The sequence below is a fragment of the Nerophis lumbriciformis genome, linkage group LG27 (genome assembly GCF_033978685.3).
Source record: "Nerophis lumbriciformis linkage group LG27, RoL_Nlum_v2.1, whole genome shotgun sequence".
NCBI lineage: Eukaryota > Metazoa > Chordata > Actinopteri > Syngnathiformes > Syngnathidae > Nerophis > Nerophis lumbriciformis.
This window is the reverse complement of record NC_084574.2, coordinates 1,396,323-1,414,489: the sequence shown is the minus strand read 5'-3', so window position 1 is coordinate 1,414,489 and position 18,167 is coordinate 1,396,323. Positions and strand designations below refer to the sequence as shown.

The following is an 18,167-nucleotide window of genomic DNA, read 5'->3' as shown; positions in this document are numbered from 1 at the left end:
GAGTTGATTTATTTTGGAAAACCTTGTTACATTGTTTAATGCATCCAGCGGGGCATCACAACAAAATTAGGCATAATAATGTGTTCATTCCACCACTGTATATATCGGTATCGCTTGATATCGGTATCGGTAATTACGAGTTGGACAATATCGGAATATTGGCAAAAAAGCCATTATCAGACATCTCTAAGTACCAGTATACCAGTACAACTAGAGATGTCCTGCCGATAATATCGACCGATAAATGCTTTAAAATGTATCGGCATCGTTTTTTTATTATCGGTATCGTTTTTAATTTTCTATTTTTTTATTAAATCAACATAAAAAACACAAGATACACTTACAATTAGTGCACCAACCCAAAAAAACTCCCTCCCCCATTCACACTCATTCACACAAAAGGGTTGTTTCTTTCTGTTATTAATATTGTGGTTCCTACATTATATATCAATATATATCAATACAGTCTGCAAGGGATACAGTCCGTAAGCACACACTGCTGCTCCACTAATAGTACTAACCTTTAACACTTCATTGTACTCATTTTCATTCATTACTAGTTTCTATGTAACTGTTTTACTTTCTTTTTTATTCAAGAAAATGTTTTTAATTTATTTATCTTATTTTATTTTATTCATTTTTAAAAAAAGGACCTTATCTTCACCATACCTGGTTGTCCAAATTAGGCATAATAATGTGTTAATTCCACGACTGTATACAGGTAAAAGCCAGTAAATTAGAATATTTTGAAAAACTTGATTTATTTCAGTAATTGCATTCAAAAGGTGTAACTTGTACATTATATTTATTCATTGCACACAGACTGATGCATTCAAATGTTTATTTCATTTAATTTTGATGATTTGAAGTGGCAACAAATGAAAATCCAAAATTCCGTGTGTCACAAAATTAGAATATTACTTAAGGCTAATACAAAAAAGGGATTTTTAGAAATGTTGGCCAACTGAAAAGTATGAAAATGAAAAATATGAGCATGTACAATACTCAATACTTGGTTGGAGCTCCTTTTGCCTCAATTACTGCGTTAATGCGGCGTGGCATGGAGTCCATGAGTTTCTGGCACTGCTCAGGTGTTATGAGAGCCCAGGTTGCTCTGATAGTGGCCTTCAACTCTTCTGCGTTTTTGGGTCTGGCATTCTGCATCTTCCTTTTCACAATACCCCACAGATTTTCTATGGGGCTAAGGTCAGGGGAGTTGGCGGGCCAATTTAGAACAGAAATACCATGGTCCGTAAACCAGGCACGGGTAGATTTTGCGCTGTGTGCAGGCGCCAAGTCCTGTTGGAACTTGAAATCTCCATCTCCATAGAGCAGGTCAGCAGCAGGAAGCATGAAGTGCTCTAAAACTTGCTGGTAGACGGCTGCGTTGACCCTGGATCTCAGGAAACAGAGTGGACCGACACCAGCAGATGACATGGCACCCCAAACCATCACTGATGGTGGAAACTTTACACTAGACTTCAGGCAACGTGGATCCTGTGCCTCTCCTGTCTTCCTCCAGACTCTGGGACCTCGATTTCCAAAGGAAATGCAAAATTTGCATGGTTGGGTGATGGTTTGGGGTGCCATGTCATCTGCTGGTGTCGGTCCACTCTGTTTCCTGAGATCCAGGGTCAACGCAGCCGTCTACCAGCAAGTTTTAGAGCACTTCATGCTTCCTGCTGCTGACCTGCTCTATGGAGATGGAGATTTCAAGTTCCAACAGGACTTGGCGCCTGCACACAGCGCAAAATCTACCCGTGCCTGGTTTACGGACCATGGTATTTCTGTTCTAAATTGGCCCGCCAACTCCCCTGACCTTAGCCCCATAGAAAATCTGTGGGGTATTGTGAAAAGGAAGATGCAGAATGCCAGACCCAAAAACGTAGAAGAGTTGAAGGCCACTATCAGAGCAACCTGGGCTCTCATAACACCTGAGCAGTGCCAGAAACTCATCGACTCCATGCCACGCCGCATTAACGCAGTAATTGAGGCAAAAGGAGCTCCAACCAAGTATTGAGTATTGTACATGCTCATATTTTTCATTTTCATACTTTTCAGTTGGCCAACATTTCTAAAAATCCCTTTTTTGTATTAGCCTTAAGTAATATTCTAATTTTGTGACACACAGAATTTTGGATTTTCATTTGTTGCCACTTCAAATCATCAAAATTAAATGAAATAAACATTTGAATGCATCAGTCTGTGTGCAATGAATAAATATAATGTACAAGTTACACCTTTTGAATGCAATTACTGAAATAAATCAAGTTTTTCAAAATATTCTAATTTACTGGCTTTTACCTGTATATCGGTATCGCTTGATATCGGTATCGGTAATTAAGAGTTGGACAATATCGGAATATCAGATATCGGCAAAAAAAGCCATTATCGGACATCCCTAAGTACAACCCTACACTCTTAGAAATAAAAGTGCTAAGTAGAACCATATATGGTTCTTCGGCTCGTCCTCATAGGAGAACCCTTTTTGGCTCCAGGTAGAACCTTTTTATAAAGGTTCCACCTGGAACCCTTTTGGAGGGTTCTACCTAGAACTGTGTGTGTAAGGTTCCACCCAGAACCCCCCATGAGAGGTTCTACAAAGAACCCACGCAGGGAGTTCCACTAAGAACCCTTTCGTATTTCAAGGGTTTCATCTAGAACCCACACAGGGAGTTCCACTAAGAACCCTTTTGTATTTCAAGACTTTCATCCAGAACCCACGCAGGGAGTTCCACTAAGAACCCGTTCGTATTTCAAGGGTTTCATCTAGAACCCACACAGGGAGTTCCACTAAGAACCCTTTCGTTTGTCAAGGGTTTCATCTAGAACCTATGCAGGGAGTTCCACTAAGAACCCTTTCATGTTTCAAGGGTTTCATCTAGAACTCACACAGGGAGTTCCACAAAGAACTCTTTCATGTTTCAAGGGTTTCATCTAGACCTGACACAGGGGGTTCTAAAAACATCCCTTTTCAAAGGTTTTCTCCGATAACCGTCTTGTCTTCTGAGGGTTCTATAAAGAACCATATTGTATTCTACAGATCAGTTTAGTTCATATTATATTGTGGTCATTTATCATGTTGACAAATGTTATCAGGAAGTATGTCCCTGGTGACACAGGATCTTACCCATGCTTTCAACAATCCCTGAAGAACTCTTTCTTCCAAAAACGGTTCTCTGGATCAAAATAGTTCTTACTGGAACCCTTAGTGTTAGTGAGAACCCTTTTAAAACCAATTATTCAGAAAAGGGGTTTTAAAGGGTTCTCTGGATCAAAATGCTTCTTACTGGAACCATTAGCGTTACCAAGAACCCTTGAAAAACCCTTTCTTCAGGAAAGGGTTTTTCAGAAGCAAAATGGTTCCAGTTAGAACCTCAGCCCTTGTAGAAGAACCCTTTTAGAACCCTTATTTCTAAGAGTGTAGTATAAACAGTGATTGGCGATTGTTGAGCGGAAGATTATTTTTTTTCATTACTGCATTTTGTAAATACTTGATTTACTTTAGATGTTCACCAATCTGTGCACTGGTGACCAAGAGTTAGTTTAATAAACATCCCCAACTGGAAAACTGCGACTGAGCCATCATTGCTTGCATGGTTAGAGTTTCTTTGACTACAAGGTTATTTAACTAGTTGCGTTCAGACTCAGGATACTCTGCGGTACCTCTGGATTGGCAGACCGGGGTGGTGGTTCCTCTCTTTAAGAAGGGGAACCGGAGGGTGTGTTCCAACTATCGTGGGATCACACTCCTCAGCCTTCCCGGTAAGGTCTATTCAGTTGTACTGGAGAGGAGGCTACGCCGGATAGTCGAACCTCGGATTCAGGAGGAACAGTGTGGTTTTCGTCTTGGTCGTGGAACTGTTGACCAGCTCTATACTCTCGGCAGGGTCCTTGAGGGTGCATGGGAGTTTGCCCAACCAGTCTACATGTGCTTTGTGGACTTGGAGAAGGTATTCGACCGTGTACCCCGGGAAGTCCTGTGGGGAGTGCTCAGAGAGTATGGGGTATCGGACTGTCTTATTGTGGCAGTTCGCTCCCTGTATGATCAGTGTCAGAGCTTGGTCCGCATTGCCGGCAGTAAGTCGGACACGTTTCCAGTGAGGGTTGGACTGCGCCAAGGCTGCCCTTTGTCACCGATTCTGTTCATAACCTTTATGGACAGAATTTCTAGGCGCAGTCAGGGCGTTGAGGGGATCTGGTTTGGTGGCTGCAGGATTAGGTCACTGCTATTTGCAGATGATGTGGTCCTGATGGCTTCCTCCGGCCAAGATCTTCAGCTCTCACTGGATCGGTTCGCAGCCGAGTGTGAAGCGACTGGGATGGGAATCAGCACCTCCAAGTCCGAGTCCATGGTTCTCTCCCGGAAAAGGGTGGAGTGCCATCTCCGGGTTGGGGAGGAGATCTTGCCCCAAGTGGAGGAGTTCAAGTACCTCGGAGTCTTGTTCACGAGTGGGGGAGGAGTGGGTCGTGAGATCGACAGGCGGATCGGTGCGGCGTCTTCAGTAATGCGGACGCTGTATCGATCCGTTGTGGTGAAGAAGGAGCTGAGCCGGAAGGCAAAGCTCTCGATTTACCGGTCGATCTACGTTCCCATCCTCACCTATGGTCATGAGCTTTGGGTCATGACCGAAAGGACAAGATCACGGGTACAAGCGGCCCAAATGAGTTTCCTCCGCCGAGTGGCGGGGCTCTCCCTTAGAGATAGGGTGAGAAGGTCTGTCATTCGGGGGGAGCTCAAAGTAAAGCCGCTGCTCCTCCACATGGAGAGGAGCCAGATGAGGTGGTTCGGGCATCTGGTCAGAATGCCACCCGAACGCCTCCCTAGGAAGGTGTTTCGGGCACGTCCGACCGGTAGGAGGCCGCGGGGAAGACCCAGGACACGTTGGGAAGACTATCTCTCCCGGCTGGCCTGGGAACGCCTCGGGATCCCCCGGGAGGAGCTGGACGAAGTGGCTGGGGAGAGGGAAGTCTGGGCTTCCCTGCTTAAGCTGCTGCCCCCGCGACCCGACCTCGGATAAGCGGAAGAAGATGGATGGATGGACGTTCAGACTCAGTTGTCATATTTGAAAGGCGTGCAGCGTGGATTCTCCAACAGAGAGACCGCGTCAATTATTCAACCCGGGTCTCACGTGGCGTCACACACCTTCCATAGGTCACCCTTTCGGCCTCCTGCTGTGACTTCCTGTCCTTATCTCGGCGCGCAGCCCCGTCTCAGCGCCCTCGCTGCACGCGGCGGCCCACTGGGCGCTGGCCGCTGATTTGTTCTGGCGTTTTGAGGCGAATGGGTTTTCTTGGCCGTGGCACCGCGAGGCTCGAGCAAAAAGGAGGGGAAACGGCAGCCGGGAGACGGCGTAAAAAGCTGAGATGAGGAGCTATAAAAAGAAGGGAGTGAGAAACCTGGCGAGGAAATAGTCGAGGAGGAGCGGCGGCTGCAGGGCTGTAATTGAAATCTAATTATCACCTCCGGTCTCCGCTGACGGCCCGCTGCAGAAGAAAAACTCTCGCCCGTGCACGCCATCGTCATCACGTGTGCGCTGGTGATCATCGCATTATTACCAGTAACATCTGCCGTCTTCGCACACCAATAATCCCCCTGTCCCGAGAGCAGTATAGGACCTTCACGCGCTTGACCCTCACACACACACACATACACACACACACACACACACACACACACACACACTAGTGACCATGAGCAAATTGTTTAAGAACAACACTTCTCAACAAGGAATTTAGGGATTTCACCATCTACGCTCCGTAATATCAGCAAAGGGTTCAGAGAATCTGGAGAAATCGCTGCACATAAGCCATGATATTACGCCCCTTGGATCCCTCAGGCGGTACTGCATCAAAAAGCCACATCAGTGTGTAAAGGGTATCACCACATGGGCTCAGGAACACTTCAGAAAACCACTGTCAGTAACTACAGTTGGTCGCTACATCTGTAAGTTTAAACTCTACTATGCAAAGCCAAAGCCATTTATCAACAACACCCAGAAACGCTTCACTGGGCCCGAGCTCATCTAAGATGGACTGATGCAAAGTGGAAAAGTGTTCTGTGGTCTGACGAGTCCACATTTCAAATTGTTTTTGGAAACTGTGGACGTTGTCGTGTCCGTCTTACCAAAGAGGAAAAGAACCATCCGGGTTGTTATAGGTGCAAAGTGTAAAAGTCAGCATGTGTGATGGTATGGGGGTGTATTAGTGCCCAAGACATGGGTAACTTACACATCTGTGAAGGCACCATTAATGCTGAAAGGTACATACAGGTTTTGGAGCAACATATGTTGCCATCCAAGCAACGTTATCATGGACGCCCCTGCTTATTTCAGCAAGACAATGCCAAGCAATATATATATATATATATATATATATATATATATATATATATATATATATATATATATATATATATGTATGTGTGGGGAAAAAAAATCACAAGACTATTTCATCTCTACAGGCCTGTTTCATGAGGGGGGTACCCTCAATCGTCAGGAGATTTTAATGGGAGCATTCGCATACCATGGTTTATATAGGGCACAGAGTGGGTGGGTACAGGCTGGCCTAGGGGCGTGGTGATTGGTTCATGTGTTACCTAGGAGGTGTTTCCGTCTATGGCGGCATGTTGTTACAATTTCGCTGCACTTGTTGAGGGATGACAGGTCTGGACGGTAGATAATAAACAGTTTCTCTTTCAAGCATAGGTTGCATCTTTTATTACCACTATTGTAAGGTGTGCTGGATGCAAGAATTTGCCATGTTATTGAATATTCAACATTATTGTCTTTGAGGTCCCAAATGTGTTTGCTGAGTTCTGTGGTATTTCGCAGGTTTTTGTTCCTGAAAGAAGCCTTGTGGTTGTTCCATCTGGTTTTGAATTCACCCTCGGTTAATCCTACATATGTGTCGGATGTGTTAATGTCCTTGCGTATTACCTTAGATTGGTAGACAACTGATGTTTGTAAGCATCCCCCGTTGAGGGGGCAATCAGGTTTCTTTCGACAGTTACATGCTTTGTTGGTTTTGGAGTCGTTCTGACTGGGGGTCGACGGCTCATTTGCAATTGTTTTGTTGTGGTTTGAGATGATTTGTCGTATATTGTTCATGCAGCTGTAGCTCAATTTGATGTTGTTCTTGTTGAATACTTTTCTTAGGGTGTTGTCTTTGGGAAAGTGTTTGTCAATCAGGTTGAGGAATTTGTGTCCAATGTTCGTTGAGACGTTTTTGCTGTATGGGGGGTTGTACCAGATGATGCCGTTTCGTTTTCTGTTCTTTTTTGGCTGGTTTCCTGGCGTGGGTTCATAGGTGAGGGTGAAATTGTATCCGCTTTCATCAAGGGCTTTTTGGTACGGGGGGGTTGCTTGGTCAAATTCAGCTTTGCTAGATGACAGCATCGATAGCCTTTTATTGATTCCGGTAGGTATTCTTTTCGTGGTGGTGGGTGGATGGTTGCTGTCATGGTGCACGTATTGGAGTGTTGTGTTGGGTTTCGTGAATGGTTGGTAGCTGTTATTTCTCAGGTTGAAAGTGACGTCAAGGAAGTTGACGGTTTGCTTGTTGGCTTCAATCGTGATCCGTAGGCCGTTCTCTTTGAAAATTTGGCATATGCGCTTCTTGGTATTCTCGCTGCTCCTTGGCGCAGCGAAATTGTAACAACATGCCGCCATAGACGGAAACACCTTCTAGGTAACACATGAACCAATCACCACGCCCCTAGGCCAGCCTGTACCCACCCACTCTGTGCCCTATATAAACCATGGTATGCGAATGCTCCCATTAAAATCTCCTGACGATTGAGGGTACCCCCCTCATGAAACAGGCCTGTAGAGATGAAATAGTCTTGTGATTTTTTTTCCCCACACATACATATATTGCGCTCTACTACGGTATCTTTTAGATAACCTTATTAAGACATATATATATATATATATATATATATATATATATATATATATATATATATATATATATATATATATATATATATATATATATATATATATATATATGTCTTAATAAGGTTATTCAAAAAAAAAAAAAAAAAAAAAAAAAAATATATATATATATATATATATATATATATATATATATATATATATATATGTCTTAATAAGGTTATCCAAAAAATAGTGCTCGATACCGTAGTAGAGCGCAATATATGTATGTGTGGGAAAAAAATCACAAGACTACAGGTCTGGACGGTATATAATAAACAGTGTTGTTTATTATATACCGTCCAGACCTGTCATCCCTCAACAAGCGCAGCGAAATTGTATCAGCATGCCGCCACAGACGGAAACACCTCCTAGGTAACACATGAGCCAATCACCACGCCCCTACGCCAGCCTGTACCCACCCACTCTGTGCCCTATATAAACCATGGTATGTGAATGCTCCCATTAAAATCTCCTGATGATTGAGGGAACCCCTCATGAAACAGGCCTGTAGAGATGAAGTAGTCTTGTGATTTTTTTCCCACACATACATATATATATATATATATATATATATATATATATATATATACACACACACATATATATATATACATACATACATACATACACACATATATATATACAGTATATATATATATATGTATGTAATACATATATGTATAAATTTGAATATGTGTATATATATATATATATATATATTACATACATATATATGTGTGTAATATATATATATATATATATATATATATATATATATATATATATATATATATATATATATATACATATATATATATCTTTTATTTTTCTAATCAATTAAGAATCTTTACAAATCAGAATCGTGATTATTTAAAAACAAAACAAAACAAAAATAAAAAAAATTTTGACACCTCTAATATATAATATCAGTTTTTAGCATTTTTTATCTTTTTTTTTTTTTTTTTAAATGGTCCACCTCTACTTAACTTTTCAGTATGTGGCCCTTGGTGGAAAAAGTTTAGACGCCCCTGATCTAAAATATTAGAAGCTGTCAAAATGTAAATGAACATACTTAAAATATAAACAAAACAACAAAAATAAAGTAATACTAACTTATGATTTCATTTAGAAAAATGACAACCACCATAATAAACAGTGGTAAATATGTAACTGAACAATAATAATTTTGTTCAGGCAGAGTTGTTGACACACTAGATTACACAATCGTTATCAATCATTTTATTCCGTTCTTACATTGGGAAAAAACAACAGTAAAAAATGTAAGAAAAAAAGAGCAAAAAAATGGCTATGTAATTTAAAAAAGCTGAAATGTTGTAACTAATAATAATAATAATATAATTAATCACCTATAATACAAAAAATATGTCCGCCGCATACTAGAGATGGCGCGGATAGGCAATTATTTCATCCGCAACCGCATCACAAAAGTCGTCAACCATCCGCATCCACCCGAACTAACATTTAATCAAAACCGCACCCGCCCGTTGTTATATATCTAATATAGACGATGCAAGGCATTAGTGAGGTTATAAAGCTTTTGCCTGTTAAAGAAAGGAGACTGATCCAATGCAGCAGAGACATTCAAGGCGTGCCACGCTGTCACGGCCCAGACGCACACTAGTGCGCAATCATCTGGGAGCCGCGCTGAGCGCACCGGCCTCCAAGTGCGCTCGCGCCACTCAAACTGCTGCAGGCAGCTGCGTTCTATCTTGTTTTAACATCCTGAGGCACTCTTCTGGGATCACGGCGGACGAAACTGCTCATGCTCAGGGTGTTTGTGGAGGTTCGGGGTTTTGCACAAATGTGATGCACCATGTTAGATGTCCCGGTTTTGTGACTGTCGTAGACATAAACAGCGTCGCAGCTCTTGCAAATCACGTAGCCAGCATTACTATCATCCTGATTTACAACCTCATAAAAACGAGTCCACGCTGAACTTTTCTGGCCTTTTTTTCCCCTGGTCTTTAGTATTCCCTTTTTTAGTTTGTTGCGGCCCTGCGATGAGGTGGCGACTTGTCCAGGGTGTACCCCGCCTTCCGCCCGATTGTAGCTGAGATAGGCTCCAGCGCCCCCCGCGACCCCAAAGGGAATAAGCGGTAGAAAATGGATGGATAGTTTGTTGCGTACCACGTTTGCTGCCGGCGTTGCCATCTCTCTTTTTTTTCTTCTTCTGTTGTGGCATATGCTGCAGGTGCCTGCTCGTTTTTCATATGTGGGTAACAATATTTAACTATGGGTTGTACTTGTATGGGTTATACTTGTATAGCGCTTTTCTACCTTCAAGGTACTCAAAGCGCTTTGACACTACTTCCACATTTACCCATTCACACACACATTCACACACACATTCACACACTGATGGAGGGAGCTGCCATGCAAGGCGCTAACCAGCACCCATCAGGAGTGCTGGTTATGTCTATGTATATATATTTCCCAATTGGTTTAACTGCCACCCGCCTGAATCTATTTAAAATCTAATTTTTTTTTTATTTCAACCGCCCGACCCGACCCGCGGATAAAATCTAATTTTTTTTTATTTCAACCGCCCGACCCGCGGATAATCCGCGGACTCCGCGGTTGTGTCCGCAAACCGCGCATCTCTACCGCATACTTTGACTTCTCAGCATGCGGACCACGCTGGAAAGAGTTTGAACTAAAGTATTAAAAGTATTGATATTTTCATTTGAGGATCAATATTAGAGCATAAAGATCTGGTATCGGCAGTATCGATCTTTCAGTACTGATCCTCACGTCAATGCTACATCGTCTGTTTTAACATGCGTAATAATTCATCAACTTCCCTTGGCGCTTTTCATCAAAACTCAGACGCTTTACAAATAATAAATACACAGTTTATTTTGAAATTCCTCATTCTGGTTACCATCTCTAGGCGATGTAACGATACCAAAATGTCCTATCACGGTTATTGTGGCCAAAATGATGACGGTTGTCATTATTATCTGCGGAGTCCAAGACTAGTTTACACTGCAGGCCAAACTGGATCAAACCTGATAACGTTTATTCAATGTTGGGTTCTGACTTGATCATTGAAATGTGGTCATTTCACAACCAAAATTCTACAACACAAATACAACGTTGAAACAACATGCTTTTTGACAACGTTTATACAATACAACGTTGTGACGTTGATTTGACCATTGAAATTTGGTCATTTCACGACCAAAATTCAACAACACAAACAGGTTATAACAACGTACTTTTTGACAACATTTATTCAATGTCGGGTTGTGATTTTGATTTGACCATTGAGTTTTGGTCATTTCCCAACCTATATTCTACAACACAAACACAACGTTGAAACAACATGCTTTTTGATAACGTTTAAGCAATGTCAGGTTGTGACGTTGATTTGACATTGAAATTTGGTCATTTCCCAACCAAAATTCAACAACACAGATACCACGTTGAAACAACATGCTTTTTGACAACGTTTAATCAATGTTGGGTTGTGACGTTGATTTGACGGTTGAAATTTGGTCAGCTCTTAACCAATATTCTCCAACACAAATACAACGTTGAAACAACATACTTTTTGACAACGTTTATTCAATACAACGTTGTGATGTTGATTTGACATTGAAATTTGGTAATTTCCCAACCAAAATTCAACAACACAAATACAACGTTGAAACAACATGCTTTTCGACAACGTTTATTCAATGTTGGGTTCTGACTTGACCATTGAATTTTGGTCATTTCCCAACCAAAATTTGACAACACAAATACAACGTTGAAACAACATGCTTTTTGACGTTTATTCAATGTCAGGTTGTGACGTTTATTTGACATTGAAATGTGGTCATTTCACAACCAAAATTCAACAACACAAATACAACGTTGAAACAACATGCTTTTTGACAACGCTTATTCAATGTCAAGTTGTGATGTTGATTTGACATTGAAATTTGGTCATTTCACAACCAAAATTTGACAACACAAACACAACGGTGAAACTTTTGACAACATTGATTCAATGTCAGGTTGTGACGTTGATTTGACGGTTTAATTTTTTGTCATTTTCCAACCAATATTCTACGACACAAATACAACGTTGAAACAACATACTGTTTGACAACGTTTATTCAATGTCGGGTTCTGACTTGATCATTGAATTTTGGTCATTCCCCAACCAAAATTCTACAACACAAACACAACGTTGAAAGAACATGCTTTTTGACAACGTTTATTCAATACAACGTTGTGATGTTTATTTGACCATTGAAATGTGGTCATTTCACAACCAAAATTCAACAACACAAATACAACGTTGAAACAACATACTGTTTGACAACGTTTATTCAATGTTGGGTTCTGACTTGACCATTGAATTTTGGTCATTTCCCAACCAAAATTTGACAACACAAATACAACGTTGAAACAACATGCTTTTTGACAACGCTTATTCAATGTCAAGTTGTGATGTTGATTTGACATTGAAATTTGGTCATTTCACAACCAAAATTTGACAACACAAACACAACGGTGAAACTTTTGACAACATTGATTCAATGTCAGGTTGTGACGTTGATTTGACGGTTTAATTTTTTGTCATTTTCCAACCAATATTCTACAACACAAATACAACGTTGAAACAACATGCTTTTTGACAACGTTTATTCAATGTTGGGTTCTGACTTGACCATTGAATTTTGGTCGTTTCCCAACCAAAATTTGACAACACAAATACAACGTTGAAACAACATGCTTTTTGACAACGTTTATTCAATACAACGTTGTGATGTTTATTTGACCATTGAAATGTGGTCATTTCACAACCAAAATTCAACAACACAAACACAGCGTTGAAACAACATACTTTTTGACAACGTTCATTCAATGTTGGGTTCTGACTTGACCATTGAATTTTGGTCATTTCCCAACCAAAATTTGACAACACAAATACAACGTTGAAACAACATACTTTTTGACAACGTTTATTCAATGTTGGGTTCTGACTTGACCATTGAATTTTGGTCATTTCCCAACCAAAAATTTGACAACACAAACACAACGGTGAAACTTTTGACAACGTTGATTCAATGTCAGGTTGTGACGTTGATTTGACGGTTTAATTTTTTGTCATTTTCCAACAAATATTCTACGACACAAATACAACGTTGAAACAACATACTGTTTGACAACGTTTATTCAATGTCGGGTTCTGACTTGATCATGGAATTTTGGTCATTCCCCAACCAAAATTCTACAACACAAATACAACGTTGAAACAACATACTTTTTGACGTTTATTCAATGTCAGGTTGTGACGTTTATTTGACATTGAAATGTGGTAATTTCCCAACCAAAATTCAACAACACAAATACAACGTTGAAACAACATACTTTTTGACAACGTTTATTCAATGTTGGGTTCTGACTTGACCATTGAATTTTGGTCATTTCCCAACCAAAAATTTGACAACACAAATACAACGTTGAAACAACATGCTTTTTGACGTTTATTCAATGTCAGGTTGTGATGTTGATTTGACATTGAAATGTGGTCATTTCACAACCAAAATTTGACAACACAAACACAACGGTGAAACTTTTGACAACGTTGATTCAATGTCAGGTTGTGACGTTGATTTGACGGTTTAATTTTTTGTCATTTTCCAACCAATATTCTACGACACAAATACAACGTTGAAACAACATACTGTTTGACAACGTTTATTCAATGTTGGGTTCTGACTTGATCATTGAATTTTGGTCATTCCCCAACCAAAATTCTACAACACAAATACATCGTTGAAACAACATGCTTTTTGACAACGTTTATGCAATACAACGTTGTGACGTTGATTTGACCATTGAAATTTGGTCATTTCACGACCAAAATTCAACAACACAAACACAACGTTATAACAAGGTACTTTTTGACAACATTTATTCAATTTCAGGTTGTGATTTTGATTTGACCATTGAGTTTTGGTCATTTCCCAACCAAAATTCTACAACACAAACACAATGTTGAAACAACATGCTTTTTGACAACGTTTATACAATACAACGTTGTGATGTTGATTTGACCATTGAATTTGAGTCATTTCCCAACCAATATTCTACAACACAAATACAACGTTGAAACAACATACTTTTTGACAACGTTTATACAATACAACATTGTGACGTTGATTTGACCATTGAAATTTGGTCATTTCACGACCAAAATTCAACAACACAAACACGTTATAACAACGTACTTTTTGACAACGTTTATTCAATACAAGGTTGTAATGTTGATTTGACATTGAAATTTGGTAATTTCCCAACCAAAATTCAACAACACAAATACAACGTTGAAACAACATGCTTTTTGACAACGTTTATTCAATGTTGGGTTCTGACTTGACCATTGAATTTTGGTCATTTCCCAACCAAAATTTGACAACACAAACACAACGGTGAAACTTTTTACAACGTTGATTCAATGTCAGGTTGTGACGTTGATTTGACGGTTTAATTTTTTGTCATTTTCCAACCAATATTCTACGACACAAATACAACGTTGAAACAACATACTGTTTGACAACGTTTATTCAATGTTGGGTTCTGACTTGACCATTGAATTTTGGTCATTTCCCAACCAAAATTTGACAACACAAATACAACGTTGAAACAACATGCTTTTTGACAACGTTTATTCAATACAACGTTGTGATGTTTATTTCACCATTGAAATGTGGTCATTTCACAACCAAAATTCAACAACACAAACACAGCGTTGAAACAACATGCTTTTTGACAACGTTTATTCAATGTCAGGTTGTGACGTTGATTTGACGGTTTAATTTTTTGTCATTTTCCAACCAATATTCTACGACACAAATACAACGTTGAAACAACATACTGTTTGACAACGTTTATTCAATGTTGGGTTCTGACTTGATCATTGAATTTTGGTCATTTCCCAACCAAAATTTGACAACACAAATACAACGTTGAAACAACATGCTTTTTGACAAAGCTTATTCAATGTCAAGTTGTGATGTTGATTTGACATTGAAATGTGGTCCTTTCACAACCAAAATTTGACAACACAAACACAACGGTGAAACTTTTGACAACATTGATTCAATGTCAGGTTGTGACGTTGATTTGACGGTTTAATTTTTTGTCATTTTCCAACCAATATTCTATGACACAAATACAACGTTGAAACAACATACTGTTTTGACAACGTTTATTCAATGTTGGGTTCTGACTTGATCATTGAATTTTGGTCATTCCCCAACCAAAATTCTACAACACAAATACAACGTTGAAACAACATGCTTTTTGACAACGTTTATTCAATACAACGTTGTGATGTTTATTTGACCATTGAAATGTGGTCATTTCACAACCAAAATTCAACAACACAAACACAGCGTTGAAACAACATGCTTTTTGACAACGGTTAATCAATGTCAGGTTTGTGGGATGTTAATTTGACCACTGAAATGTGGTTATTTCCCAACCAACAACGTGGATCCAACTAGGGCTGCAGCTAACGATTATTTTTCTATCGATTAATCTATAGATTATTTTTTCGATTAATCGGTTAATCTATAGATTATTTTTTTCGATTAATCTATAGATTATTTTTCCTTTTACCGATTTTTTTTTTAATTTAAAATGAAGAGGAAAAAAATAAATGTAGGCCAGTTTTTTCAAAAGGCATGGCTTTTATTTACAAAAAAAAAAGTATGGCCACTAGTCAGTCAACATTGACAACAACATGACAAAATATTCTGTAACAATGTAAACATTTAAAACTTTTAACATTTAACAAAATTAAAAGTAGCTTATTTGCTTTTTAATGTGCAAATATAAAAGTAAACATCCAGTGCAAATCTTAATATTCTGGAATAGTATAAGCATTTAAAAAGTAAAAGTATTGCTTATTTTGCTTTAAAATGTGCAAAAATAAAGATAAACATCCAATACAAAAAAGTGCAAAACGGAAATATTCTGTAACAAGTGTAAACATTTCAACAAAAGTAAAAGTATTGCTTATTTGCTAAAATGTGCAAAAATAAAGCTAAACATCCAATACAAAAAAGTGTACAGTGTAAACATTTCAACAAAAGTAAAAGTATTGCTTATTTTGCTTAATAACACAACAATGATAGTATGATTAAAGTGAAAGTTAATTGTTGGTTTGTACATAGTATATGTAACTGTTAATGTTGTAAAAGGTATTTGCACAACTAATTAACGTTAGCGTTTGTGACACGTCTTGTGCCGTGGGGTTCTTTCAGGACCGACAGACTGAACGCCAGACGGCTTTGCCAGGTTTACAATCTTTTAATTTTACACAAAGTCTTTTCTCTTCCAACTGCGCGGATCGCGCACCTGGGCACGTTTGCGGCGTCGCTCCCGGCGCGCCCCGCCTCGCCGCTCGCTCGCCGCCGCCGCCTCTCCACAGCGTTAAAGAGGAGCGCGTCTTTGTAAACACTGAACAGGCACGCCAAACGCGCCTCTCAGAGCGAAACGGTGCTTTAGTTTATGAATTTACAACGCAGACACAAATGACACATTCATGTTTTTGTGTAATAATGACAACGTATACGCACGCGGACGATTGACTTGTTGATGGTGATGGCAAGAACGCTGTCGGGGGTTTTCTTTTCAAATGTTCGTTCATAGCCGTTGTGCTGCTATGATAGGCCATTTCCGCTCGACACAGTGTGCATACAACAACATTATTAGGCCGTTTATTGAAATACTCCCACACTTTTGACGACTTTTGGCGTGCTTTTTTCCCCTCGCTCGCATCGTCTGCTTTGCGCTCCGCCATGACAGTAAAGTAGTGTGACGTAAATATGCGACGCGCCGACGCACAAAAACGGCGTCGACGTAATTTACGTAACCGATGACGTCGACGCGTCGTTTCAGCCTTAGATCCAACGTTGTCTCAGTTTACAAATACAACTATTTTGCAACGTTGTGTCAAAGTCAGTTTTTAAAGGACATGTACGTATAATCAACGTTGTATCAACGCCTTGTGTCCGCTGAGTTATCACTGAAATCGTCTGGTTTCAATTCGACACGCAATTCCTCTCATCATTTCTTCTTCTTCCAAATGCCAAAATGTCCACGCAACACACAACACACAACAGGGATGATAGAAACACAACACACACACACACACACACACACACACACACACACACACACACACATCAGGACGCATTCATGCCAACATTAATGGAATCTCACACATGTGCAGCGTCATCACAATCACCCCCCCCCACACACACACACACACACGCGCGCGCACACACACAGACACACACACACAAATAGCCGCATCGTCTTAAAAGGATTCATGACAACATTCAAGGGCATGTTTGTGTTGAAAATGAGTGTTTAGTCACACACACACACACACACACACACACACACACACACACACACACGTGTAACGTCATTACTATCATGATCACGTCACGTCACACACGCACGCGCATCCCCCCCCAGCAACACATGCACTCTGCGTTACTATTTGTGCAGAAATGCAGTTTCTGATGACGCACGTGAAACGTCATCACTGTTACCTTCCACGTCACGTGCACGCACACACTGAGGATCAATGGCCTTTCATCACGTTTGACACTTGCGTGGAACAGTGGGGGGTTTGGGGGGGGTTGAGGGGGGGATACTCACTGGCTTTACCGGGCCGAGGTCGCTGCAGGAGGCGCTGAACTGTCAGCAAGTCCTCGGTCTTAACGGCCTGGAGCAGCTCCTGGTCCTTCCCCATGTCCCCTCCGTCCCGCCTCGGTCTCTTGCCTCTCTGAGCGCCCCGCTCTCCTCCTCCGGTAATCCGCCGCTACATCCTGCCGCTGCTCCGCGGGCCTCCCTCCGGAGCCGGGGGGCGGGGGAGAGCGCGAGATGCCGCCGGGACAGGGATGCTGCGGTCCGGGCTCGGCAAGGACTCCACCACGCTCGCTGGTCCGCGGCGCGAAACTGCGAAGACGTGTACGGCCGCCGGATCAGCAGCCGGCGCGCAAGCGTGCGGGGTTTCCACCGGCCGTACGTGCGTGTGTGCGTGCGTGCGCGGGAGCCCGAACGCCCTGTGTCGCTGCTCCGCCGCCGCGCTCGTTCGCGTGTCGCGCGCGCGCGCACACTCGCGCCCTAAATGATGGACGGGCTCGCACGCACACCCTGCATTACGTAAACGTGCGCACGCGCCACGCC

General features: G+C 40.9%; 1 protein-coding gene across 3 annotated transcripts in view; it reads right to left on the bottom strand.

The window, feature by feature from the left end:
• LOC133570247 (caskin-1) overlaps positions 1 to 17,945 on the bottom strand; it is a 141,775-nt gene extending 123,830 nt beyond the window's left edge. For all 3 annotated transcript variants that reach the window (XM_072916339.1, XM_072916340.1, XM_072916341.1), the window contains exon 1: positions 17,637 to 17,945. In XM_072916339.1, coding sequence (XP_072772440.1) covers positions 17,637 to 17,730 — 94 coding nt within the window. In that variant the 5' untranslated portion in view covers positions 17,731 to 17,945. The remainder of the gene's footprint in view (positions 1 to 17,636) is intronic.
• Between the last annotated feature and the right edge of the window lie 222 nt (positions 17,946 to 18,167).